At 39.9% G+C, this 26,935-nt stretch overlaps 3 protein-coding genes across 8 annotated transcripts in view; 2 read left to right on the forward strand and 1 right to left on the reverse strand.

Annotated features, from left to right (window-relative positions):
• LOC307028469 (exportin-4) overlaps positions 1-14,961 on the forward strand; it is a 45,661-nt gene extending 30,700 nt beyond the window's left edge. Inside the window, exons 8-18 of the mRNA XM_079663515.1 lie at positions 466-625; positions 1,212-1,381; positions 1,759-1,933; positions 4,986-5,192; positions 5,293-5,379; positions 6,862-7,042; positions 9,364-9,485; positions 10,592-10,722; positions 11,432-11,549; positions 12,243-12,335; positions 13,786-14,961. Coding sequence (XP_079519641.1) covers positions 466-625; positions 1,212-1,381; positions 1,759-1,933; positions 4,986-5,192; positions 5,293-5,379; positions 6,862-7,042; positions 9,364-9,485; positions 10,592-10,722; positions 11,432-11,549; positions 12,243-12,335; positions 13,786-13,983 — 1,642 coding nt within the window. The 3' untranslated portion in view covers positions 13,984-14,961. The remainder of the gene's footprint in view (positions 1-465; positions 626-1,211; positions 1,382-1,758; positions 1,934-4,985; positions 5,193-5,292; positions 5,380-6,861; positions 7,043-9,363; positions 9,486-10,591; positions 10,723-11,431; positions 11,550-12,242; positions 12,336-13,785) is intronic.
• Positions 14,962-19,599: 4,638 nt separating this feature from the next.
• Positions 19,600-24,145, forward strand: eef1akmt1 (EEF1A lysine methyltransferase 1). 6 transcript variants are annotated; one of them, XM_079665438.1, is made up of 6 exons: positions 19,605-19,724; positions 20,219-20,287; positions 21,392-21,564; positions 22,401-22,483; positions 22,954-23,240; positions 23,451-24,145. In XM_079665438.1, exons 3-6 carry the CDS (start codon positions 21,433-21,435, stop codon positions 23,576-23,578), a joined length of 630 nt encoding a protein of 209 aa, XP_079521564.1. In that variant the 5' UTR covers positions 19,605-19,724; positions 20,219-20,287; positions 21,392-21,432; the 3' UTR covers positions 23,579-24,145. The 6 variants fall into 6 exon arrangements, with proteins under 6 accessions (XP_079521567.1, XP_079521564.1, XP_079521568.1 ...); XM_079665437.1 differs by having other exon boundaries at positions 19,642-19,724; positions 20,216-20,287; XM_079665441.1 differs by lacking the exon at positions 22,401-22,483 and having other exon boundaries at positions 19,600-19,724.
• On the reverse strand, positions 23,769-26,562 carry il17d (interleukin 17d). Its single transcript, XM_079665443.1, has 2 exons — positions 25,641-26,562; positions 23,769-24,846 (listed from the first exon to the last, which is right to left on the reverse strand). Exons 1-2 carry the CDS (start codon positions 25,931-25,933, stop codon positions 24,528-24,530), a joined length of 612 nt encoding a protein of 203 aa, XP_079521569.1. The 5' UTR covers positions 25,934-26,562; the 3' UTR covers positions 23,769-24,527.
• Positions 26,563-26,935: the final 373 nt, after the last annotated feature.

Raw genomic sequence — 26,935 nt, forward strand, 5'->3', positions numbered from 1 at the left:
TTTGTAGTATTACATCTAACTATAGCTTAATTTAAATTGATTCCAGCTGTGCTCAAGTCTTTAAAGCGCACGTCTAATTAACTCTGTCTAATTTTGTTTTTAGAATCTTGTTTTAATCCCTAAAGTGCGTCCACACAACTGACATGCCGTCATTTGTTTTGAATCCGCCCTTCTTTATTTCCACCAGCTTCATTTTATCCACGTTTCTTATGTGAGATTTTCTCGATTAATCCGAGTCCATGTATGCATGTTGCAGAGAACAAACACCTAACTGTTTATATGATAAAATCATGATCAAAGTTTGTATCATTTAATATATTAATGTGTCTCTCACACTTCCTTGACTTTATCAACTACTGCTCCTCTGTCCTCAGGCCTCACAGTTGTATCCGTCGTCTCCTCTCACTACTCCTATCATGTTATACTTATTAATCCACCTCTCCCTCTTGTGTCCCTCTCTCTCAGGTTGCTGTCTGCTGTGTTGCGGACGTCGGAGGTTGAGTCCAGAGCGACGAGAGCGAGTCTGACGGGTCTGCTGAGCCCGCAGATGGGGAAGGACATCATGTGGTTCCTCAGACGCTGGGCCAAGACCTACCTGCTGGTGGACGAGAAGCTGTACGAGCAGGTACGAGCTGGAACAAACTCTACACAAAATAACATTACAACATATAAACATATACACTGTAGTATGTCATATTAAAGGTCACCTATTAAGCAGAATCCACTTGTTCATGTCTCTTCTACATCAACATGTGTCCCCTCTGTGGAAAGAGACTCTAAGTTTCAGGAACAAAGATTCTCTCTCTTTTTGTCCTATCCATTTCTATATAAACCTGTCTGAAAATGAGCTGATCGGATTTTGGCCACTTTATGATGTCATAACGATTTTTGCCTTGTCACTATTAGCCAATCACCAGCCACCTGAATCTCCTCCTAGAGCACCATTGTGTTCTTTTTAACCAAATCTCTCTCAGAGGGGCGTGGGGAGGGGCTCCTTATTTTCATCTAAAGTAACAGACAGAGAATCAGCACTTTGGAAACAGGGCTGAAACAGAGGGGATTATGGGATGCTGCAAATATCTGTTTGGTGTTTCAGCCAATCAGAGACATGTTCTGTATATATCTGAGACCTATAATATATTGATGGAAACCAGTATGATAGAGGACCTTTAACACCAGATGTTATTCCTCCGACTGTCTCCCCTCCTCAGATCAGCATCCCCCTGATCACAGCGTTCGGTGCGGACACAGAGGGAGCCCAGTGGATTGTGGGATATCTCCTGGAGAAGGTGATAAACAACCTGTCGGTGTGGAGCTCGGAGCCCGGGCTGGCTAACGACACCGTGGAGCTGCTGGTGACGCTGGTGGAGAAGAGGGAGAGGTGAGGAGGGAGAGGGGATGACGATGAGGGTTGATCCACGGGACGTTATAGATTTGTTGTTTCTAGTTAACATGTATCATGTAGCGCTGAGGATAACACACGTCACACATTTCAGCTCTCTAATGAAGTTATAAAAACATTCCACATTTTTGTTGGAAGGAAAACCTTAGAGCATTCGGAGGGTCTATTTGTTCTTTCAGTGATAATCAAAACATCGATATCAACCAAATTTGATTGTGCCAAAAAAACTGTATTTATTTTCAATGGTGGAATTATTATGTTAAAATGGATCAAAACGTTTTAAACCAGTATTTCTGAGGTATTTTTGGTGTAATAATCCTCCTCCTCATCGTCCTCCTCCTCTTCCTCTTCCTCAGGGCTAACATCGTGGTTCAGTGTGAGGGTTGGTGGAGCTTGGCGAAGCAGTTTGCGAGCCGCAGCCCCCCCCTCCACCTGCTGTCCAGCCCTGTGCAGCGGACCCTGATGAAGGCTCTGGTCCTCGGGGGCTTCGCTCACATGGACTCTGACGCCAAGCAGCAATACTGGGCTGAGGTAATGTGTGTGTGTTAGTGTAACAGATAAGGCCGAACTAATTAGTTCATTAATGAAATAAAAAGAAACAGAAAAACATTATTCTTCAACTCTTTCAGTCAAAAGTCAAAGTCAACTTTATTGTCAATCTTCCAGTTTGTGTGTACAGACGGAGAGATCGAAATACCGTTTCCCACAATCCCCAATATAAAACAAATGTATATAAAAACATCTGTGCAAATATGTATATATATACACACAGAATCAAAGACATATTTTTACATGTGCACACATTAAGACCTAAATAAAAACATAACAATCAATATATACAAAATAACAGTCACTTCAATATCTTGAGAATGTGCATTGTGTTAGTGTAACAAACAAGGCCGAATTAATTAGTTAATTAATTAAATAAAAAGAAACAGAAAAACATTATTCTTCAACTATTTAGAAAAAACTGCCAAATTCAACTTTTCAAATGTAAACGGTCAGTTTTTCAGATTATTATCAACATTTCAGGTGCGTTCACTTTCATGTGTGCCTCCAGACAAAGTGGTTACAACATCTGGTTTGTCTGACTGCTCTCTGTGGTGTGCCGGATCTAAACTATGCATGTATGGAGTAAATGTTATTATAAATAAAACAAAGGATCTAATAACCAAAGATAAGAAGACGCGACTAGAACGAACATTTTAAGGTCTGACAATTAACAAAAATAACTCATCATTGCTTTAGTTTTTGTTGTCATTAAATCTCCTTAAAAACATACCTCAACAAAGTGTGTGATGTTGAGAGCTATGGAGCTCTGAGAAGGAGGATGAGGAGGATGAGGAGGAGTGATGGATGCAGTCCGTAATATTCCCCGTGGAGCCTTCCTCCCGCCTGTAGACCCTTTTTATGATCCTGCAGGCCTTTTGTCTTAATAGGCTGACGGTAGTAAATGTGGGTGCAAAGCCACAATGACTCCAGAGTAATTATGGGGGTGGGGGGCGGGACGGCAGCTGTCGGCTCCTGCAGCTGCGTGTCTGAACTCGGATGGCTCTGGAGGAGGAGGAGGAGGAGGAGGAGGAGGAGGAGGAGGAGGAGGAGGAGGAGGAGGAGGAGGAGGAGGAGGAGGAGGAGGAGGAGGAGGAGGAGGAGGAGGAGATATGGAGCGGACAACTGATCAAACAGCCCTTATGTTACATCTCTGCAATCTCTATCTCTCCCTACATGCCAAGAGAAGTCACTCAGAGTTAGTTTGATTCGTTCAGGATGTCCCCACTGAGTTCAGATGATAAAACCGGTCTGTGCAAAGACTTCAATATTAAAACAACTTCAAAGCAGCTTCCTATAAATGGGTATTATTTATTTTCAGCCGTGATGAAAGAAGTACTGAGATCCTTGATTCAATCATAAAGTCAAAACTCCATTACCAGTACAAGTCCAGATTTCCAAACACTGTATGTGTTGTAAGTCAAAACATAACCTAAGTAGACCACTTTATTTATGCAAACATTGCAAGTTTTTAAAAGAAAAATAAATACCGTAATTTTCGGACTATAAGGCGCACCTGAATATAAGCCGCAGCAGCTCAATTGAATGATGTGTACATATATAAGCCGCACTGGACGATAAGCCGCAGGTGTTTTAATGTTTAATTACCATATGTAAGGGTTCGTGCACAGAGGGGATTGTCGGGAAAGAGAGGGCTGTTTGAGGAAGCTCCCATTTATTAACATTTCAACAAACAAGTTGCATATTTGCATAACGTATTCAAGTGTTACCATTTAGTGCAATCGTAGCTACAGAACATGTACTGTGTAAACTGTACTGTATCACATAGCGTTTCAGACACACACACTTTTCAACTTTCAAACTTAAACGGTGCGCTCCCAGCGCACGTATCGGCAGTGATCTACAGCAGCGGTTTTCAACCAGTGGTACGGGGACAAACTGTCTCGCTCTCGTAATGTCTGTCTGTCTTGCTCTCGTTCTGTCTCTCGTACCACTCTCGGTTCCACTTTTACTTTTGCGCGCTACCTGTCTCACTCTTTTCCGGCCTCCAGCTTTTCCTGCTGGAACCGGCCGCTTAAAGGTGGGGGGCACGGACCGGCCATAGAGCCCATAGAGTTAAAGGTGGTGGACTGTAACCTGTAAAATCCATAGATTTAGGAGGTCCCCTAGTGGCCGTTAGCTGTACAAATCCATAGATTAGCCGCACCGTTATATAAGCCGCAGCGTCGAAAAAAGGCGCGGCTTATAGTCCGAAAATTACGGTAGTTCCATTAAATGTGAATTTACGGCAAGATAAAGTACAGATATGTTACTGTTTATCAAATCTTATTTCTGTTGCCAACAAGTGTCCAAAACACTGTTTATTTAGCTTTAAAGTTATTCAATACATGCTACATTTGCATTCATCTCACTACTAAACCTGTAACAACACTTCAACCCTTGTATGGTATTCGGGTCTGTGGGACCACTTTTCATTATTTAGGCTAGGCAAGTTTATTTATAGCTCTTTTCAGCACGCGACAATTCAAATTGATCTTTTAGCTAAAGAAAAATGATATGATAAATTATTTTTTCAAACTCACACTCAACGGCCTTGGCTCATTTTCTGTGAAGAACATAGATAGACACTTACATTTCTACTTAAAATGTTTGGCGACGTATGTGCCACACGAATACGTCTTATGTCGTATATTAACCCCCCTGTTTCCCTCCAGATTAAAGAGGTCAATTACTAGATCGTAATTAAAAGACTATTTTGTTTATGTTTTAATGGAGAACATTACTTGCAAATATTGTGGGGTAAGAAGTACAATATTTCCCTCTGAAATGTAATGTAGAATAAAGCACTATCAAATGAAAATACTCAAGTAAAGTATAAGTCAAAACTGAACTTAAGTAAACCACTTAACAAACGTGAAATAGTCCCTTTAAACGTGTCAACTTCCTGCAAAATATAATACAGATAGACGCTTCTTCAATGTTAAGCGACATGACGAAGATGATGAATGAAGTACAGTCAGTCCCATATGAACACATCTTACGGTCGTATATTAACCCCCCTGTTTCCCCCCAGGTGCTCCACCCTCTGCAGCAGCGCTTCCTGAACCTCATCAACCAGGAGAACTTCGCTCAGATCAGCCAGCAGGAAGCCGTCAAACAGGAGATCATCGCCACGTTGGAGGCGCTGTGCGGCATCGCCGAGGCAACGCAGATCGACAACGTGGTGCAGCTCTTCTCCTTCCTCATGGACTTCCTGTCCAGCTGCATCGGACTCATGGAGGTAAGAGCAAAGACGAAATAATAGGTGACTTTTAAAATACTTAAATCTAAACTAGTTAATGGATTATTTTTCATCTAAAACATTTCATGTCGTTGCTCAGGTGTACAGCAACACGCCGGAGACGATAAACCTCATCATTGAGGTGTTTGTGGAAGTGGCTCACAAGCAGATCTGTTACCTGGGAGAGGTGAGTGACTTCTTAACTAACCTCCACTGTTTTACCTGCTTTAAGAAAACTGAAAGGATAACAAGATGATGCACTTTAATCAGTTCAGGAACGTACCAGATCTGTCATGTATGAATCAAGGTCTGGTCACAGAAACCAGAACTTGTGTCTTCAGCTGTGTCGGTCTGAGATTCAAATTCAAAGCTTTTATTGCACATATGCACAAAGCCACAATGAAATGATTCTGACCTGAGCTCCTCCAACAATGCAACATGTATAATAAAATACAGTATTTCTTTAAGAGAAAATATATCTATATATATATATTAGGGATGCCAGCGATTATTCGATTTTTCGAATATTCGTTACATTCTCCATAATCGAAAATTATTTTTTTTAATTCGATTTTATTTATATATTTTTTTATTATTATTTATGTTTTTCTTTTTTTTCCTGGCTTAGTTTCAACCAAAATATAGACTTATGCTAATAATAGTAATATTATTAATAATTTTAAATGGCCATTGGTCACACCACCACTTTGTTTTACTGTAAACTAGGAAGCCAGCAGCCCCCCCCCCCCCCCCCCCCGTCACACGTGCGATTGATTTATTGGCGATATTCAGAACAGTGAGAACAACACAACTAAAGATGAACAAAGCGGTACGTTCAAAGAAGAGTTCCTCGTGGATGTACTTATAACTGACAACTGAAAATGAAAACAATGTTTGTGTCGCTACAAAAACAAATGTTTCTCTCCCGCCGGAGGGAGGGGGGGGGGGTTGGGTCTGCGGCGGCGAATAATCAATGAATATTCGCCAGGGCTGTCCGATTTTCAACTTTGATCATGGTCAGTTTCTGGCATCACTAATATATATATGTTAGTAATTTTAGTTTTTGGGAGAAGGGGTGAGATTAAATAAGTGTAAACTTCTTCCCACCCCTTTTAGGATGTGTAATTAAGTCGATTATTTGTTTTTACATCGTTTAGAATCAGTAATATTTTTGTATATCAATTTGACACTGCTTGATTTTGTATTGTATAATAATTCTCATGTTAATTTTTTTTATTATTCGAAATAGATCTAATCAAATCAAATACAGAATAAAAAGTAGTGCAAAAAGACTGTAAACTAGGGCTGTGCAATTAATCGTATTTTAATCTCTATTACGATTTTGGCTTGCAACGATTATGAAAACAACGTAATCGAAATAAAACGATTATTATTTTTATTTTATTTTTTAATTGTTTTGTATTGGTTTTTCAGTTGAATTTTACTTAAAGTTCAGGATAAATAACTGTTAAAAACATACTTTTCACATTTTTCTTTCAATAAATGGATGTTTTCAAAGTAAATGGATAATCGTTTTTATTAATCGTGATATCAATGATTGACCAAAATAATCGTGATTATGATCTTTGCCATAGTCGCACAGCCCTACTGCATACATGTCAATAGACTATGGGATTATCTGTTAACTCTCCGCTGTGTCCGGGTCCAGGCGAAGTGCATGAAGCTGTACGAGGCGTGTCTGACGCTGCTTCAGGTCTACGCCAAGAACAACCAGAACAGGAAGCGCTGTGACGCCGGGGCGGAGGAGGAGCAGTACCAGGACCTGCTGCTCATCATGGAGCTGCTCACCAACCTGCTGTCCAAGGAGTTCATCGACTTCAGCGACACCGGTCAGTCCCATGCAGCTTCGGTCTATAAACATATCTCTGACACAAAAGTCAAAATTCTGAGAAAGAATGAATCCTTATATCTGGAAAACACACTAACTATGAAAGAAACCACTAAGACAATGGAGAAAAATGAATGTGAACAAATCAGTTTATTTCATTTTAAAAGTATTTTTTTAGGTGAAAGAATACATACATCAAAATGACTCCTTATATTCTCCGGGCAGAAAGAAAGACAATATGAAACACAGGTAAAACAAACCTTATTGTTTACTGATTTTCCATCTTATTCAGACTGAACTCTTTTCCATAAAAAGGCCTTTACAGACTGAGGGGTTTCTTTCATTAATCACACATGTTATGAATCCTTTATAACGGGACATGAAAATTACGCGGCGTAGAACAAACACATATATTTTTACTGTAACGAGATTGATTTTCCACCGAGATATCAAACTTTTATTAATCGTTTTAACTTTGACCAAAGCAGCTTATATAAACTCCCTCCCTACCTTTCACTGAGAGAGGAAAACAACATACCAGCAACTATTAGAGCCACAAACTGTTTATTTCAAACTCATTGAAAGGCATTCAGGGTCTCCGCGGGGTCTTAAAAAGTATTACAAGTTGATAAATCAATTTAGCGAAAATGAAGGCTATTAAAAAGTATTAAACGGCATTTTCCAAGGTATTACATTTTGTAGCTTGTTTTCAATAAGTATATAAATTGTCCAAAGAGGTTGTATTCTACAGTCTGCCTGAATGTAATCATTGCGTAGGTGTGTAGTGTGATTCTGTGTAGTTTATTTTAGGGCTGTACCCGAATATCGGAATATTCGTTCGTTGGAGTACTATTCGGGTTTCAATTTCGTTATTCGTTTTGTTTGTTTTTTCGTTTTCTTTCAACTTGAGTTTATTGAAAACTCCAATATCAACGTAAGAGCTTGTGCCTCTTCGGGGATGCTAACACTTAACCATAAACGTTATCGTTTACTTTCTCCGTATTTATATGTAGATATTACTTTTCTCCGTTAATCTCCGTCACGTTGTTTCCATAGCAACAACAACTTCCTGTCAACTGCGCTACCTCTCCTTCAAAATAAAAGCATGTCCATACAAAATAGGAAGCCAAGCCAAATTACACTTAAGACATCATACAACTGCAACGAAAGTAACAAACACAATGCAATATCCTTTTCAGTTTCAAATAACACAAATTGGGTTGTATACACTAGCGAATAACTATAACACAACAATACTGTAGAATAAAAAAATGAATGCCGTCAATAAACCGAAATACACGTGTTTACACCCCGCGCGGGCCGAACATTCGCTGCTGATTACTACCAAATATCCGGAGCCCGAAAAATGGTATTCGGGACAGCCCTAGTTTATTTATGACATCCGTTGGATTTGACGTCATCTGAACAGGACATCGCGCGCTCACTGCTTGATAGCGCGCGAAGGTCCGTTTACGCCGGTTGTTAAACAACATCGTTATGGGGAAATGCAAGTTTGCGTCCAAATGGTTGGAAGATAAGGAGGAAGGACAATCAATACTGTATATAGTAAATGTGAGGTAAAGTGTGTCGCCAAGGTAACCGGTTAAAACTCCAAGTGGCGGTGAGGTCTTAAAAAAGGTCTTAAAAGGTCTTACATTTGACTTAAGGATTCCTACATATACCCTGATGTTGTTACTTAGTAGTCAAAGTCAACTTTATTGTACAGAGAGATCGAAATACCGTTTCCCAAAATCTAGAATACAAAAACCAAATATATAAAAACATGTATAAACAATCAAAAGATACATTTATACATGTGCACACATTAAGACATGAATAAAAGCAAAACAATCAATATATACAAATGACCAACAGTACGCAGCTCTATCGGCATTAAAAGAAATTAATGTATGTTGTTTTTTTGTTTGTTTTTTGCATCCACTTTATTGTGAGCTTCTATGTTGCATGTTTAAAGGATTTCATTAACTTATTATTTATTTAAATACTATAATTTGTTTTGAGGTTAACTTTGCAACATCTGTCCAGGGACTATGACGCAAAAAGGCCTTTTGTCCAACTCCTTAACAGCCGTGTGAATGAATGTGTACCATCCCTATTAAATGAACTAATAGATAAATAACGCTTATCATTGTTAATGTTCAATGTTTACACTCCTGTGTGGTTAAGCAGTATTTACATTGTTACTCTACCTATTTTTCTATAAAGTGAAGATTTGTTTACCTACTTTTGATACATGCTCTGATAGAAAACCCAATAAACAAAGTTGAACAAAAATTCTAAATAAAGCCCTGTGTGTTTCAGACGAGGTGTTCAGGAATCAGGACCAGGGCACTCCGGCCTCCAGTCGGCCGGTGTCCGCAGCAGATGTTGTTCTTTACGGCGTCAACATCGTCCTCCCTCTCATGTCTCAGGACCTGCTCAAGGTGAACACGCAGGTTTTACGGGTTAATCTACAAAGGGCTACACTAGGGTTTGGTGATATGACTGTGTAAACCTTTAAACAGGAGATATATATATATATATATATATTCCATCTCTCACATACTTACACTGAATAAAAATATAAACGCAACACTTTTGTTTTTGATCCCATTTTTCATGAGATGAAGTCAAAGATCTAAAACATTTTCTATATACACAAAATAACCATTTCTCTCAAATATTGTTCACAAATCTGAAAAAATCTGTGATAGTGAGCACTTCTCCTTTGCCGAGATAATCCATCCCACCTCACAGGTGTGGCATATCAAGATGTTGATTAGACAGCATGATTATTGTGTGCCTTAGGGTGGCCACAATAAAAGGCCACTCTGAAACGTGCATTTTTGCTTCATTGGGGGGGTCTGGCGGGGGTCCGAAAACCAGTCAGGTTTAACCCTAACCCTAACATGTCACCCACTGACATGTTAGGGTTAGGGTTAAACCCTAAAACATTTTTTAATGTGTCAGTTGGCGACATGTTAGGGTTAGGGTTAAACCTGACTGGTTTTCGAACCCCCCCATTTGTGATTTGTGAACAATATTTGAGAGAAATTGTTATTTTGTGTATGTCGAAAATGTTTTAGATCTTTGAGTTCATCTCATGTAAAATGGGAGCAAAAACAAAAGTGTTGCGTTTATATTTTTGTTCAGTGTATGTACATATAATAACTTGCTTTATATCTTGTTACTGTTCATTTGTAAATTCAACATTTATATTTTCTACTTTCTTGTTTATTTCTAGTCTTTTCATTTGTATTGTACAATGCCATGTCCTTGTATGCTGCTGCAACACAAACATTTCCCAAATTGAGATCAAACAGTACTATCGTATCTTATCTTGAATGTGTGCTGAGTAGAGATTTTTGCAATTCTGTCTAGACCGGTGAAGCTTTTTTCCACTCAATCCTGAGTCGCACAATATCACTACATTGCTATCTCGTATTTCCAGCTGGCCATATCGCACAATCCCTGGCTACATTGTTCTGTATCAGTGATGAAGATGCTCTGTGAGCTCCTGCTGATGGTGTCCTTGTCCTTTTCCCTCCAGTTCCCCTCCCTGTGTAACCAGTACTACAAGCTCATCACCTTCATCTGTGAGATCTTCCCAGAGAAGATCCCTCAGCTGCCTGAAGAACTCTTCAAAAGCCTCATGTTCTCCCTGGAGCTGGGAATGACCTCGTATCCTCTCACTGCCGTGTGTGTGTGTGTGTGTGTGTGTGTGTGTGTGTGTGTGTGTGTGTGTGTGTGTGTGTGTGTGTGTGTGTGTGTGTGTGTGTGTGTGTGTGTGTGTGTGTGTGTGTGTGTGTGTGTGTGTGTGTGTGTGTGTGTGTGTGTGTGTGTGTGTGTGTGTGTGTGTGTGTGTGTGTGTGTGTGTGTGTGTGTGTGTGTGTGTGTGTGTGTGTGTGTGTGTGTGTGTGTGTTATATGGTTGAATATTTTGTAACTGACTCCACAGCCTTGTGTTTGTTTCAAGAAAAGTTATTTCACAAAGTTGCCAATGTTCCTGGTCCAGCCCCTCAACAGAGAAAAGGGTTATTACTTCGTAGTGTGTGCTCTTTACTTCGTAGTGTGTGCTGCTTACTTCGTAGTGTGTGCTCCTTACTTCGTAGTGTGTGCTCATTACTTCGTAGTGTGTGCTCTTTACTTCGTAGTGTGTGCTCTTTACTTCGTAGTGTGTGCTCCTTACTTCGTAGTGTGTGCTCCTTACTTCGTAGTGTGTGCTCATTACTTCGTAGTGTGTGCTCTTTACTTCGTAGTGTGTGCTCTTTACTTCGTAGTGTGTGCTCCTTACTTCGTAGTGTGTGCTCTTTACTTCGTAGTGTGTGCTCTTTACTTCGTAGTGTGTGCTCTTTACTTCGTAGTGTGTGCTCCTTAACGTGTGTGTTCAGAATGAGTTCGGAGGTCAGCCAGCTGTGTTTGGAGGCTCTCTCTCCTCTCGCTGAGCAGTGCGCTAAAAACCAGGAGAAGGACACGCCGCTCTTCATCGCAACCCGTCACTTCCTCAAGGTATAGCACACACTTTACCGTAATGAAATGTGTAAATGTAATGATAAAAAAAAGTTATTCTTCATGATTGTCAATCAACAATGTTTATCAGAATACCTTTATTAGGCCCACGGAGGGGAAATGTGCGTAGTTACAGCCACAGACAGCTTAATGTTACATATGTTAAATATGTGACGTGCATTAAAAAAAAGTATTAAGTTATGATATAATAATACAAATGTTAAAGTTACATAATTTAAAAAAAATACACATCCTGTAACAGTTCTTAGGATTTAGCAGCCAGGTATATATTACACAGTTATTAACGGCATCTATATATATTGCACATAGTTTGTTGGTATTTAGCAGCAAGGGGTGATATCAGATCCTCATATCAAACTAAATATAAAAGTATTGAACTCTGACACTCAGCTGCCTCAAATGATAAGCAGTTTTGATATCAGATATCAACACGACAGTCCTCTCTATTCTGAAGCGGTTGTTAACCAGTAACCCTTTTGTTCAGCGCTAGTTTTTAATAACTCTAAAAGAGGTTGTAGTGCTAGTCTGTCAGCGATTTTATATAATGAACCAACATTAACAATAAACAGAAAGAAATTACTGAACTGTTGTAAACTGTCTAAATGTTCGTTCAACACTATTTCCTCTCTTGCTTTGTAATAATTCCCCTCTCCACACCCTCTGCGCCTCCAGCTGGTGTTTGACATGCTGGTCCTGCAGAAACACAACACAGAGATGACGGTGGCAGCAGGAGAAGCCCTCTACACACTCGTGTGCCTGCACCAGGTGAGGAAACACATACTAAACACACCTTTCAGGAACAGGGAACTCCAGCAGTTTAACCCTTTGATATCAGAGAATAAAAGAATAAATACAGCTCATGGTTGGCAATACAAAATGGAACTCACTCACAAGGTTTTAAAAGGTTTGATATTATACATTTTCCTGTTTGTTTTTTTACAATGACAGGGTGTCCGCGGGGTCTTAAAAAGTATTAAAAGTTGATAAATCAGTTTAGCGAAAATTAAGGCTATTAAAAAGTATTAAACGGCATTTTCCAAGGTATTACATTTTGTAGCTTGTTTTCAATAAGTATATAAATTGTCCAAAGAGGTTGTATTCTACAGTCTGCCTGAATGTAATCATGGCGTAGGTGTGTAGTGTGATTCTGTGTAGTTTATTTATGGCATCCCGTTGGATTTGACGTCATCTGAACAGGACATCGCACGCTCACTGCTTGATAGCGCGCGGAGGTCCGTTTACGCCGGTTGTTAAGCAACATCGTTATGGGGAAATGCAAGTCTGCGTCCAAATGGTTGGAAGATAAGGAGGAAGGACAATCAATACTGTATAGTGAATGTGAGGTAAAGTGTGTCGCCAAGGTAACCGGTTAAAACTCCAAGTGGCGATGAGGTCTTAAAATGTATGAAAAGGGCTTTAAAAAAGTCTTACATTAGACTCCAGGACTCCTGCATATACCCTGATTAACTAAAAGCTTTTAAGACAATCAATGATTTTGTTTTTGATTTTCTTAGCAGAGGTTTTATACAAAAAAAACTTCCAGAGGTTTACTCTTTAACTTCCAATTCATTTATCATGAGGTTGAAGTCAAGAGATGAAATGATAGGAGACTCCTTTTAAAATGCTGTTCTTAATGTTAATAGCAACAAGAAAGTTATAACAAACAGCGCCCTCTACTGGACAAACATTGTGACCAAGACGCTTTTTTGTGTCTCTATCAGCTCTACTCTCAAGGCCGTGCCGACACCTTCCGCTATCGGCAAAATAAATCACTCTGATTGGCTGTTCAGCTTAGCGAATCAGTGCATGAGAAGCGAAACGGAAGTGAAGAAGGCACACACACACGGCTATTATTTTTCATTTTCCAGTACCGCACTAAACATGTTTTCGATTATAAGTCGTTATGTGAAACAGTCTGTGATGGACGAGAGTGAAAATGGAACGCAAGCTATTTGTTGTTTGTGTATATCACGCAGTCTGTCTTCCGGTTGCCTCTTTTGAATGACGAATACACACTACCGCCGCCTGCTGGTAAGGACAGTTATTGCCACTCACGCATGCGCAGTGTCGTACGTGCTACTTGGCCATCGGCTGAAGTCTTTGCGGTGTGTTGACACAACAGTCGGGTCCTTCGGCACGTGTTCTTTGGTGTCAGTTTGGTGTGTGAGGGCCTTTAAATGTACTCAAAATATATTGGTGTGTTTCCCCCCCTCAGGCGGAGTACTCAGAGCTGGTGGAGGCCCTCCTGTCGTCGCAGAGAGACGCTGTCATCTACCAGCGCCTGGCCGACGCCTTCAACAAGCTGACGGCCAGCAGCAGCCCCCCCACCATGGACCGCAAACAGAAGGTGGCGTTCCTGAAGAGCCTGGAGGAGTTCGTGTCCAACGTGGGGGGGCTGCTCTGCGTCAAATAACCACTGGAAACCTCTGCCTGGGACCCTGTCTGTTGTTCTTTTGTATTTTAAAGAAACCAATCAATAGATGAATGATTTAAATTCATTTTTTAAACAAATCAATAAAAGATCCCCCCCTGCTCCGCCTCTAAGAACTCTGGGTAGCCGAGGCAGCTGGAGGGATCCATCACACTGAATGTTTACCCGCTTCTCAACTCCTCGGATTTCTCTTTTTTTGTATTTTTTCCTCCCGCCCCTCGAGCATGATTGACAGACTTAGTGATGATGATGATGATGATGAAGATGAAGATATGCTGACATGGAGACTAAAGTGCAAAGCAGACGGACTCTTTAAAGGATTCCTGGAGAAATGTTCACCTTAGTGACAAAAAGAGGAGATGGAGCACCACACACACACCAACCACACACACACACCAGAGACACAGACACACACGAGTGACATTGAGGGTAGAAAAAGTTTAAGTTTTTGATAAATGAAGGAGATGTTTATTTTCAGAGTGAGGTTTTTTTAGTTGAAAGTATTAAAAAGGGGCCATTTTGTTTCAAGAATGCCATGGCATACACACACCATTTTAACAGTAACACACACACACCGCCCCAATCCTTCCCAGAGTGCCTTTGTTTTGATTGTTCTGTGTGTGCAGATTTTGGTTTGTCACACACCAACTGACAAAAGAACTGTACCTGCCATTCGCCGAGAATAAAGGGGATGCACACACACTCACACACTCGCACACAAAAACACACACACTCAGAAACACGCACATACACACACGTTTGATGAGGGTATGGCCGGTCTGTGGAGTTGTTGAAAGACGCGGCACAGGAGGACAGAAAACCAAAATCAGATTCACTAAAAGGTGTAAATATATATAATGTTTTCAAATCTACGAGAAATGTTTTTTCAAAGACAAAAAAAAACATGACGGAAATGTTTTTATATGCCAGTTAATTGGCAGGAAGAGATGTACGAGTTCAGCGTTGTATAAAGTTCATATGAGGAGGGAGCGACTCTGTTTTGACCGCTTTTTTTTTGCAGTTTGATATGTTTTCTCTACTTTGGGTCGTAGTATTATATTGCAGCGTCCTCCCTCTGGGACTCAAAGGCTCGGGTCTCTTTCAAGTTTAGCAGATTTAACTTCAGTAGTATTTTTCTACAGCAGCACACACCAACGTTTCACTCTTCAACACACTGGATGGAAGGCAGTTTGAGCTGAAGGACAGCAATAACAAACCAAATAAAAAGGAGCAGAGCCACCTCCGCGTTCAGAGCCCAGACTGGTTATTGTTAGAAGACTGTTTTGTTAAAGAAGTGTAAAAGTGTACATAAACTTATTGTATAAAATGTCCTGGCCTCTGCTGCTTTCTTTACACCGATGTCATGTGTGGTCTTTTATCTATTTTAGTAATAAATGTTATTGTTCCTATCCTCACATTGGCATTTCGGCTACCATACGTCCGCGGGGTCTTAAAAAGTATTAAAAGTTGATGAATCAATTTAGCGAAAATTAAGGCTATTAAAAAGTGTTAAACTGGATTTTCCCAAGGTATTACATTTGGTAGCTTGTTTTCAATAAGTATATCAATTGTCCAAAGAGGTTGTATTCTACAGTCTGCCTGAATGTAATCATTGCGTAGGTATGTAGTGTGATTCTGTGTAGTTTATTTATGGCATCCCGTTGGATTTTACGTCATCTGAACAGGACATCGCACCAGGCCCGGCTCCAGGATGAAATGACTGAGGGGGCTGTAAAAAAAATCCGAGGGGGCGATTTTTTTTTCACAACAACGAAAAATACTGGCAAAGTAATTAATGGACACACCAAGCTTTTTTGCTTCTCACTGCTCTACTGCTTTGCTTCTTTATTTTTATTCCGGATTTACCCCTCTCATTCTGTTCTTTTCCTCTGATCTTTAATATAGATAGTACATTATTAAATGGCTGCACTTTGGTTAACAGACTAACATTGATTTCCTCAATTTATAAATGGACAGGCTCTGTAATTATACCCAACCCAGTCTCACGGCATTTCGTGTTCACCAACACAATTTTCCCCTTTTTTTCGTGTTGCACAGCACGATTTTAAAAGCAATGTATTTCTATTGGTAGTCTTTCCCCTTTTTTTTCGTGTTGCACAGCACGATTTTAAAAGCAATGTATTTCCGTTGGTAGTCTCACGGCATTACGTGTTATAGGAAGACCGGAAGCTGTGTGGTTCATAAAAACATGTTCTTACTCAATATCAAGCCACGATTATTGCTTTTATTTATAAATAAATAAAAACAAGGATAATTGTGTGTTATTGTTGACTAAATAACAGTGTTATTTTGAAAAGAATAACAAATTAAAAGGAAAAATGAGCCCCATTTATTTTCCTCACAGACAGCGACAAAAGTCCGAAATGATACGATTTTAAATAATTTAAGAAAAAATGAATCTGGTTGATTTTTTATTTTCAGGATTGAATGTTCAAACCAAGGCCTAAAACCTGGCATCTCATAAGAAAGTGACTAATATATAAACCAAATGTAATATTGGATCAAATACTACACCAAATGGACAGACACAGATTAAAAATAAAGTCCCCTGGTTTGTCTCTAGATTCAAACTGCCATGAGAAAAATCAAATCAATGTTCTAAAATCCGTCACTAGATGTCGCTCATTCTACAAATACGGTTTATATAATACAGATTACCACGACAACAGTGCTGTGGAAATGAATTTCCCCGTGGGGACAATAAATCTAATCTAAACTAATTTAATATTCAATCCCACACTTGGAGATTGAGAACATAAATTCGTAATTTACCTCGTTTAAAGCACTTTTGTTGTAATACTATGGATTTAGTTGACACTATAGCCGAGTTTCTTTTGTCCAATATTTCGCGGGCAGGTACATTGAAGTAGAGGTAGAAGAAGAAGTAGTAGAAGAAGAAATACGCTAACGCTACAAACAGGAACAACACTGTTACTCTGTTTTTTACTAACATATGCAATTTAATTTCACCTTGCTCTATGTTTTTTAACGCACATTCAAAAACGGGAACATTTTCGGGAGTTTCAACCGGGTACCGGCCACCGAAAACGGGGACGTTTTGGTCACCCATCCGACTGTGTTTACAGCTAAGCACACACGCTAACATTACTTATTAAGACTACAACCTCACTTGGGGTTGAGGCTTTTTTACACGTTGCTTGACTGCCTGCCCACATATCTGAAGTTAAATGACTGCTGTGAAAATGCCCAGTTACTTTAAGTGTAATTCTTTGTTGTGAGTATCTTTGCTTTCAGAACATTTATTATTTCAATATAAAATCATACATTACCTAAAATAGTAAAGTAACACAAACAAAGTAACAGATAATTGCTAAAGTAAGGCATGTATTTCACAAAAACATTTTTATTTCATTGTGCAATTATATACGAGTGTTTTAATTTTTTATAATTTTTCTGGATAACAATGAATTAATGAAGTTGTAAATATTTAATAGAATGAAAGAGATTAATGGGAACATGTTGCAGTCAAGAAGAAGAAGAAGAAGAAGCCATGCTTTAGCAAGGGGCTAAATATATAGATCTAAATATTGAAAAGCTGAAAAGTAGTGAAACAAATAGGACAGTGCAGATTTCTGATATGTAAATTAAAAGAAGGTATCTCCCCATAAAAGGAAAACATATCAATAAGAGTAAGAAGACTGAAGATTCATTAATCTGTTCAATACACACTGAGCGGTCAGTCGAGCATCCGGGTCACAGTCCCAACAATCTGTCAGGAGCACAAATCCCTGAAAGTTGAGATTTTTTTTTACTATATTGACAAACTAAATCAACTATCTTAAACATTTGATCAGCTATATCAGTTCATGTATCTTTGTCAATACATAAAACATCATTTTCCAGTGAGTAGCACTGTGTGCTGTGGTAGCAGGGAAAACTTTCACAGCAACCATGGATCCCTTGTATTTTCCCTGCCAAAATGCCCACGGCCCACAATCTGAAAAAGTTTGAACATACAGGTAATATGTCGGGATAAAACACTCCATTGAATGATTTATCAACATTTTACACACTGCTAACCAAACAGAATGAATCCATATCTGGGTTTACCTGCTGTAGTTCAATGTCAGCTAAGTCAATCTCAGAGGTTTTTCTTGTTTGGCAGGAACACAGTCGTGAGACACTGTCAGCATCAGGGGAGGGTGGATTCTCCTCTAAAAAAAGAGGATGGGTATGGTTATCAAAAGAAACATTTTAAAGGTAATCCGACATTATTTATTAATTTAATCTGGCATGGCTGAAAAGGCACAGGAATCTGATAACAAACAAAGGACAGAGGTAAGGGGGTGTTATTGAAGAGATAAACACCAAGGTCAGTCTTCCACAGAGAATGAAACAGTTACAAGATCAAACAAAGACATCATGAGAACGGAGTCTGAGTTTAAAAGTACGGAAACGTGTAATACTTCAAGAATGTGAGGGCATTTCACACAGAATGAACAGTATCTTGTACAACATATCCCACTGCCACACACACCTGCATGTACAACATATCCCACTGCCACACACATCTGCATGTACAACATATCCCACTGCCACACACACCTGCATGTACAACATATCCCACTGCCACACACACCTGCATCTACAGCATATCCCGCTGCCACACAAAGGGCTGTGGGAATACAGGACCTTTATCAACATAATCATCCACCACTGTAAAGCAACAGCACTCAAGGGGGCTGTGGTCTGCAGCTGTGGGGTGTCGTCACTCGTCAGCGTCATTCTGTCAGGGTCCCTTAAAATACGTAGAAGCCCAATTATAAGGGGAAAGAACAGAACAGCTTATAAACAAGTCAGAATCATATATTATATTATATATATAATATTATGCCATAATCAGGATTCATTTATTAAATCATGACAAACTAAATTGAAATGGGGATTTTTCAATCTAAATAATTAAGATTGCCAAATCAAAAATTATGAAAATGCACAATATTTTGGTTGATGATCAAATAACTGATGCCATTCCAATTTGCTGAAGAAAATGCAAAGCACACACACTTACCCAAGTTATTATGTTTAACAGAACAATACATACATTTAGTAAAGAAGCAACCTACAGCTGTGATGTTTTTTTCTTGGTTTGTTGGTAATATTATGCTAACATGATGTAAGATGGGGCAGCATTGTTGTTGTGAAAATGATGATAGTTAGCTCTCAAAAGGTTAAAATTACCACTTAGAATCTACTGGTTTTGATTTACATTTTGTTTTGTGAGTATTTTTTATCTTTGAAGATGGGTCTCCTTCAATACACACCATTAATGTAATGTAATGTAATGTAAAGTTCTACCCTTGTATATTCTGTCTATGTTTCCTCTACTGACACAAACAAACTCACCTTTGCTGTGACTCAAATCATGCCAGGTCTTTTTATGAATATATGTTTCGATTTGCTTGGGAAAACTGCTTTTTACGTTCATTTTATCACGACAATATTCGATAGTACAACTTTTTGAAAGTTATCAGTAAAACATTTGTGACTTGAAAGGGCGCACGTTTTCTTCATCATTTCCTCCCCTTAGGGCGGAGTTAATAAGCGATAAGGTTCGATACTTCATTCTGTGCATCCGTGTTGCCCTGAGCTTCAAAACAAGCATCTCTGGTTTTCAATCAGATTAATTAAACTGGTACCTGCGCGGCGGGCGGGCCTAGCTAAACTTCAGGATAGATATGGTAAAGTAACCTATTAATATAACGTTAAATACAAATTATAAATGGTTTAATGAATTGTTAAAAACGACATTTGTTGTGATATGTTGCATCAGGCAGGGATTTTTGGGATGAAGGCCGTCACAAAAATAGCGTTAACCGAGGTTTTCGAGGAGTCCAACGCCTTGAATTGAGATATTATTTACAGATTTTAAAATGTTTTTCTCAGGATTTTCGCAGATCACTTTTTCATATTCTTCTAAGCTTTGATTTCCTGCACCCTTGTGTATTTTTTTTGGCCTAAAACTTTAACCAAATCCCTTACAATAATGATTATATTTAAGGACAAAGTAGTTCTTAATCTAAATTCATAAAGATATCTATAGTGTATTTTTAATACAGATGACAAATAAACAACCTGTGTGTTTTTCGGCTGGTGATAATGTAAAATAAGTTAAAGTTAGTGTGTTAAAAATAGAAAAATACACCTAGTTTATTTTGTCCCATCTCAAAAGCAGCCGTACCACGTCATCACGCTGCGACTATAACTCACATGTTCACAACACAGCCGCAGCGATTCTGATCAGGTTTGTAGCTTTTAAAACTGTTACTTTTGTGTGTATGTTGTAACCACCACGTAGTTCATCTGTCAAATGAACTGTATTGAATCCGTTGTTTATTATCAGAACAGAAAGCGACGATCTTCGCGGTCTTTCATTCATTTATTTAAAGGCAACATCAGTGCTGGAAGAAGTATTTAGATATTAACACAAGTTAAAGTAGAAATACTACAAAACTACAATACATACTACAGTGTAAACAAACTATTATACAAGCGACACTCCTGCATTAAATGTGTAAGCATCATAATGTGCTAAAAGTACCACAATAAAAAGTACTCTTTATGGAGAATGACCCATTTCAGAATAAAATGTACATTATATTATTGTTCATTACTTTTGATTCATTCATGTGCTGCTGGTGAAGGTGGAGCTAATCGTAACTACTTAACAAAGAGCTGTGCATCATAATTGTATAGTTTATATGTTGTATTAATAATCGGAATCTGCAAAGCTGTCAAATAAATATGTAGTGGAGTAGAAGTACAATATCTGCCTCTGAATTTAGTGAAGTAGAAGCATAGTGTATCAGGAAATAAACAACAACTCACGAACAATTTAGAGGAAGCTGTTACATTATACATCATTTAGTTATTTTATGTATGTCTCTTGCCTTTGCACCAACAAACCAAAGGACATTTCTGGCATGTGCAAACCAACTTCAGAATCAGATTTATTGCAGAGATTGAAGGTTATGCCTAAATGAGAAATACATCTCTAAATGTGGAATAAATACTGACATGTTTATTTAGCTATAATACAGTTTCATCATGTCAAGTCAACAAATAATCATTAATTAAATATTTGCACGCTAAAGGCTCTTTGAGCATGTTTTCTCTCAGTGATTGTGTTGTTATGTTAAATGTTTGTTGTTCATGTATTGTGTCTTGATATTTGTCTATGTTGATGTTACACATGGAGCTGCTGTGATGCAAATTTCAGACTTGATCTGACAAATAAAGTATTATCGTATCGTATCGTAATATCTCAGATTTCTATAACAAGTTACCTACCAGCTTAACTGAACCAGCCAAAATAAAATAAATGTTCAACCTATTTTTTTTGTTTCAGGATATCTGCTCCTTTCATCGCTCATCCTGGTCTTCCTCACCATGAGTGACAGTGATGAAGACGCCCCGGCGCTGTCCGCTCACACACTGGCCGCCCTGCAGGATTTCTACAGGGATACCAGCAGCAGCTCAGCATCAGACCAGTTCACTGTGGGGGCCGTGGGGGAGGACTGGGTGAGTCCAGGGAGACACACACACACACACACACACACACACACACACACACACACACACACACACACACACACACTACTGACATGTGACGTGTTTGATTCAGAAGGGATGATCAAAATAATGTACACTATGTAGCTCTTTTTACAAGTTTACAATGTGCTTCAGAGATGAAGAAAGTGTAAAATACAGTGCAACTAAGAGCAAGAGGAAAACAAATGGGGATTAATATTAAGAATCAGAATACCTTTATTAGTCCCACAGAGGGGAAATGTACATTGTTGCAGCAGAAAAGAGCCAAAGACAGCTTAATGTTACCTAAGAAGCATACATACAAAAGTATTAAAGATACAAAAATTACGTTACGTCCGCGGAGCCGTTACGTTTGGACCAATCCACGGACTTCCTCACACACACACACTCGGCGGGACGTTGCGAGGCTCGCTGCCTCGAGGAGCGGGACACTGTGAGCTGGCTCACTGGTGTGGGGTCGGCGAGACAGCGAGACACCGTGGAACTCAGCCTGGGCACACACACAAACTCCCAGCCAGGCTGCGGGTGTGTGTTTCGGGCTGGGTTTCGCTGTGTCTCGCTGTCTGACAGGCGGCCACTGGGCTCACAGGGAGGGGGGGGGCAGGAGCTCCAACAAGCCGTTTAGGACAGAGAGTGAATACACATACTATACAGAGATGCTGAATGAGAAACCAATGTGAGTTTGGAAAATTGCACAATATGAATCTATTCTAGTAGACCTCAACAATGGAATTATGATCAGTAGAAATGGCCGACATGGGACCTTTAAAGTTCAGAGTGTTAGTAGTAATTGTCTGTTTCTGCAGAGCCTGAGTCAGTTCTGGTACAGTGACGAGACGGCAGCTCAGCTAGCAGAAGAGGCCGTACGGGAAGCTGGAGAGGGAGGCAGGTAAAACCACACACACACACACACACACACACACACACACACACACACACACACACACACACACACACACACACACACACACACACACACACACACACACGCGCGCGTGCGCGCCCACGCCTTAAAACATTTGTATGAGGTTCTTTACAATGACCTTCATGACTACAGTGTCTTTTTATGAAATACTGTAATATGACTTTGATGATAGACAATATCTCACATTTGCATTAAATCGAAGCTTCTCGTCGAGGGCGTTGTTTAAGACTCACATTCTGCTGCCTTTGTTTTCTTGTCTATTTTCTGATTTTGTGTATAAACAAGATATTTCCCTTCTATGATGGATTGATTCTGAACATTGGTGCAAAATGGCCGCTGCAGAAAGAAAGTCCTCTCTCTGCGTCTGGGAAACCAGTCAATCACAACCAGACATAAAAGCTTCATCTCCTACTTGTGTCTCTTGTCCCCTGCAGGATAGCGTGTGTGAGCGCTCCCAGTGTTTACCAGAAGCTGAAGCAGGGCTCGGTGTCCGGCTCCGATCGAGTGTCGGCCGTCGTGTTGGAGTACGACCGGCGCTTCTCCACGTACGGCGAGGACTTCCTGTTCTACGACTACAACGAGCCGCTGGCCCTCTCCAACGCGCCGCCGCAGAGCTTCGACTTCGTCATCGCCGACCCGCCGTACCTCTCAGAGGAATGTCTGACTAAAGTGGCCCAAACCGTGAAGTACCTGAGCAAAGGCAAAATGCTGCTGTGCACAGGTAAGGGGGGAGGGGGGGATATCCGGATGAAAACAACGTGTAATCTGCTGTGAGATGAACACCAAGATATAATATCCAATATTTACACACTTGTGTTTCAATAAGACTAGATCTATGATATAGATTTGGTTGAGTTTTGTACCGACGTTTAATCCCTAATGTTGTGTCACAAATGTCTGATTCTTAACATCTGATGTTTTTACTCGACAGGAGCCATCATGGAGAAAGTGGCCAAAGAGCTTCTGGATATGAAAATGTGCAGCTTCCTGCCAAAACACAACAAAAACTTATCCAACGAGTTTCGCTGTTTCGTCAACTATCCGTCTCGACTGCTCTGATTGGTCCAGAGAGAGAGAGAGAGAGAGAGCATGAAGGAGGGAGGACGACTTGGACTGACCCTACACTTGTGAATAAAGGACTCAAAGATGAACAAATACTTTGTCATCTGATGGCTAAAAACTGTTATTCAAAACATGGAAAACGTTGGTTAGTAGTTTCTGTTAGTATTCAAGCAAACACATTTGGTGGTTCAGTTTCTCAAATGTTTTTAATATCATTTTAAATAAAATATATATTTGACCATGGATCTTTGACTGTAGAAAATGACATATTCAAATGTTTTACTAAATTCTTCTGTTGCTGTAAAAGCTGTATTAAAGTGTTTACATCAGTAGGTGGCAGCACTGATCAGGTTATAGATGATAATGAGACATTTTATCCCATCGTTCAATATTCGTTTGCTTTTACCTTAAAAGGTTGGGTCCACCCAAATTACAAATAATGTTCTCATGTATTGTATTCGATCTTAAATGCACACTTGTTTACTTCTTCCTGCATTTTACTTGCACCATTGTTTAAATCGTGCTGTTTTTATTGCACTACTTTTCTTCCTTATTTCTATGACAGTTCATGGTCAAAAACTGCACTGTAACGTTTGAGCATTTGACAATGAAGCTTGAATCTTTGTAGTCAAGAAATCATCAAGTTTGGGTTCTGGAAGGCCAAATCCAAGCTTAGATTGAAGTGGGCTGGATATAAAATCTTATTTAGGAACAAAACAGACACAAACATTTACTTCTATGTGAAAACGTTTTGAAAAGATGAAGATCAGAAACTCTGTGCTAAACCCTTTATCATCCAAATATTCACTATGACTGTGAATGAAAGCGTCTTATTTGCAGGTACAATTAAATGTAATTGCTTCAATTGTCAGTAGGGGGGAGATAATGACCCAAAGAAAGAGAGTTAGGTGTATAAAACTCATCCAGAGTCCCACAGTCTGCTCCCTCACACCTTCCTCCCCTTGGAGCCCCCCTCTCTGGCCTTGGTCTCGGCTCTCTTCAGGCTCTGGTTGGCCGCCCCCTCCCGCTCTTTCTCCTGCAGGGGGACGCAGGTGCAGCCCACCGCGATGGAGACGTACACTTCGGTGTAGGAGTGTCTCCCCCCCAAACAAGACCCGGCTCTCCGCAGGATGACGGAGGGCGCGTACACCGGGGTGCTCCGGTAGCGCGAGCTCTCCTTCCCGTAGGGCCCGAACAGGCAGCCGGTGCACAGGCAGTACGCCTCCGGGATGTAGCGGGGGTACCGGGCTGGGTCGTAGGAGAGCCTGGGGTGAAAACAATTAACATATCAGTTTGTCATTGGGTCACCTTATTGCTATTGAAAGGAAATGGGACTTTTCAATGAAGAAACTGCAGAACCTTAATAATGTGTTGTTTTAATAATAGAATAAGCTTTAAAAAACATTGAAAAGAGGAGTTTCCTATAATGTAGTTATCAAATGCTACATGGGCTGGAGTCACTGAGACTCAAGAAATGGAAGCAATTGAAAAAAAATCTATACTTTTCAATAAAGAACTGCAGAATTTTCATAAAATTACTAAAATAAAGAAGTGCGTTGCAATCATAGGACTAAAGAATATATTATGTGTATAATAACATTCAAATAAAATAGAAGAAATCCAATAAAGTTGTGTGTCCTACATGTTCAGTGTAATAATACATTTCTGCATTGATATTGGGTCAAATGATATTGCCTGCAAATGATATGGAAGCTTTACAAATAAGTGAAAGTGCTTTTCTGCATACAAATATTCTGCAGAAGAAACACTCAAATCCAATAAAAAGAGGTGTTTCTTAATTGACCAGTGAAGTCATAATATCTTCTTTGGATTAGGAGTCAAAGGATCACAAGACACGGAAGCTATGTTTAAAAGAAAATATACTGATTAACATATTCACATACAATTGAACAAATAACACTAACATCCCAAAAGGAAAGGTGTGTCTTGTTTGTCCAGTGTAATAGTTATAAGGTCACATGACATTCTAATCAATCACCAAGTTTAAACGGTTATTTATTGATGGTCCAACAACAGCATATTATTCCCCTGCTCTCACCGGTAGGCCCAGGGAGAGATGCTGAGCAGGTTCACCGGGAGGCGGGTCTTGCGGTCGGCGGGAGCGCGTGCTGCGGCGGCCGGGCACGTGAGGTTGAGTTTTTCCTGCGGCTCGAGCTCCAGTGCGTGGTGGAAAGCGCTCATCACTCCAACAGAGAGTCGCCCGAACATCTGCTCCAGGATCTCCTCCGGGAGGTCCAGGCAAGACCGATTCCTGGTGGCTTTCTTCCGGACCCGAACCGCCCCGAGCGGCCAGCCCAGCAGCAGCAGCACGAGGATCAATGGAGGAACCATGGAGGAGATGTGGTGTGCCAAAAACTCAAAAAGTTTACCTGTGCGCTTTTATCGTCTTTGATTTTCTTGAATATGAAGATTTAAAAGTATGACTCCAGTTGAAGCTACTTCCCCCGCTTATAATCCAGTGAAATGTTGGAGTGTCACAGTCACAGTCCACATCTTGGACACCGAGGCACATGCGCGCCGCCATGGACACTGTGGAAACATGTTGGCACAACTCGTCCTCAGGGTCGCCAGGTGTAATAATTGACTCAGAATGAGAAATAATGAGCGAGTTGCAAGTTTCACACTTCCCGTTTCAGTTTACTGTTAAGAAAAAAATGCCAACAAGAGTGTTTTCATGTTGCCTTTCTCCTCCGAAGTGTGCGTAAAGTAAAACAAAATTCGTAACTACGCACTGAAACAACTTGATCCATCGAGCAGGACGAGTTTAAATCACACTGAAAGACACACTGATAGAGTCAAGTCTCACTCCGGTGTTAAAAGAGGCCGGAGTGGGAGAGAGTGGGAAGTCCAGACTGCTGGCTCTCTCTCTGCTGGATCCTGGCTTCACACCAGAGTTTACTTCACTCCACTCAAGATAAACTAGATCCAGTTTTAACAACCTCTTCTGTCCGCTCCGGTCTCACAAAGAAATGATCAACTCTAGTTCAAACCATGAATACATACAAATCATGTTGAACTGTTTTAAAAAGCACATTTTAGTGTCTGTCTTCTGTCAAAGACCCCATTACTGCCTGTCACTTTTTTATGATGTGCATTCAGATTTATGTGAGGAAAATGCTTTAAAATATGATTAATCTAAAAAGACAGTTATAGCATAACTCAATACAGTTTTCCCTTCACTAAATCTTTGGTGGGATTTGTGTGATTTTATTTATTGCAAGTTGTGTTGGATAGTGAGTTAGCTAAATGCAAAGGAATGTTAAAATGTAATCTGTTTGGAAAATGTCACAAAAATAACTCCCAGACACACATCCATGGCTTTATCTGAAAGTA

Source organism: Notothenia rossii (assembly GCF_949606895.1).
Source record: "Notothenia rossii genome assembly, chromosome: 2".
Lineage (NCBI taxonomy): Eukaryota > Metazoa > Chordata > Actinopteri > Perciformes > Nototheniidae > Notothenia > Notothenia rossii.

Excerpts from the sequence above, each read along its gene's own strand:
- eef1akmt1 (XM_079665438.1), top strand. The coding sequence starts at position 21,433 with ATGAGTGACAGTGATGAAGACGCCCCGGCGCTGTCCGCTCACACACTG. Across the intron at positions 21,565-22,400 it reads GGGCCGTGGGGGAGGACTGG|AGCCTGAGTCAGTTCTGGTA; the intron begins GTGAGTCCAGGG and ends CTGTTTCTGCAG. Across the intron at positions 22,484-22,953 it reads GAAGCTGGAGAGGGAGGCAG|GATAGCGTGTGTGAGCGCTC; the intron begins GTAAAACCACAC and ends TGTCCCCTGCAG.
- il17d (XM_079665443.1), bottom strand. The coding sequence starts at position 25,933 with ATGGTTCCTCCATTGATCCTCGTGCTGCTGCTGCTGGGCTGGCCGCTC. Across the intron at positions 24,847-25,640 it reads ATCTCTCCCTGGGCCTACCG|GCTCTCCTACGACCCAGCCC; the intron begins GTGAGAGCAGGG and ends TTTTCACCCCAG.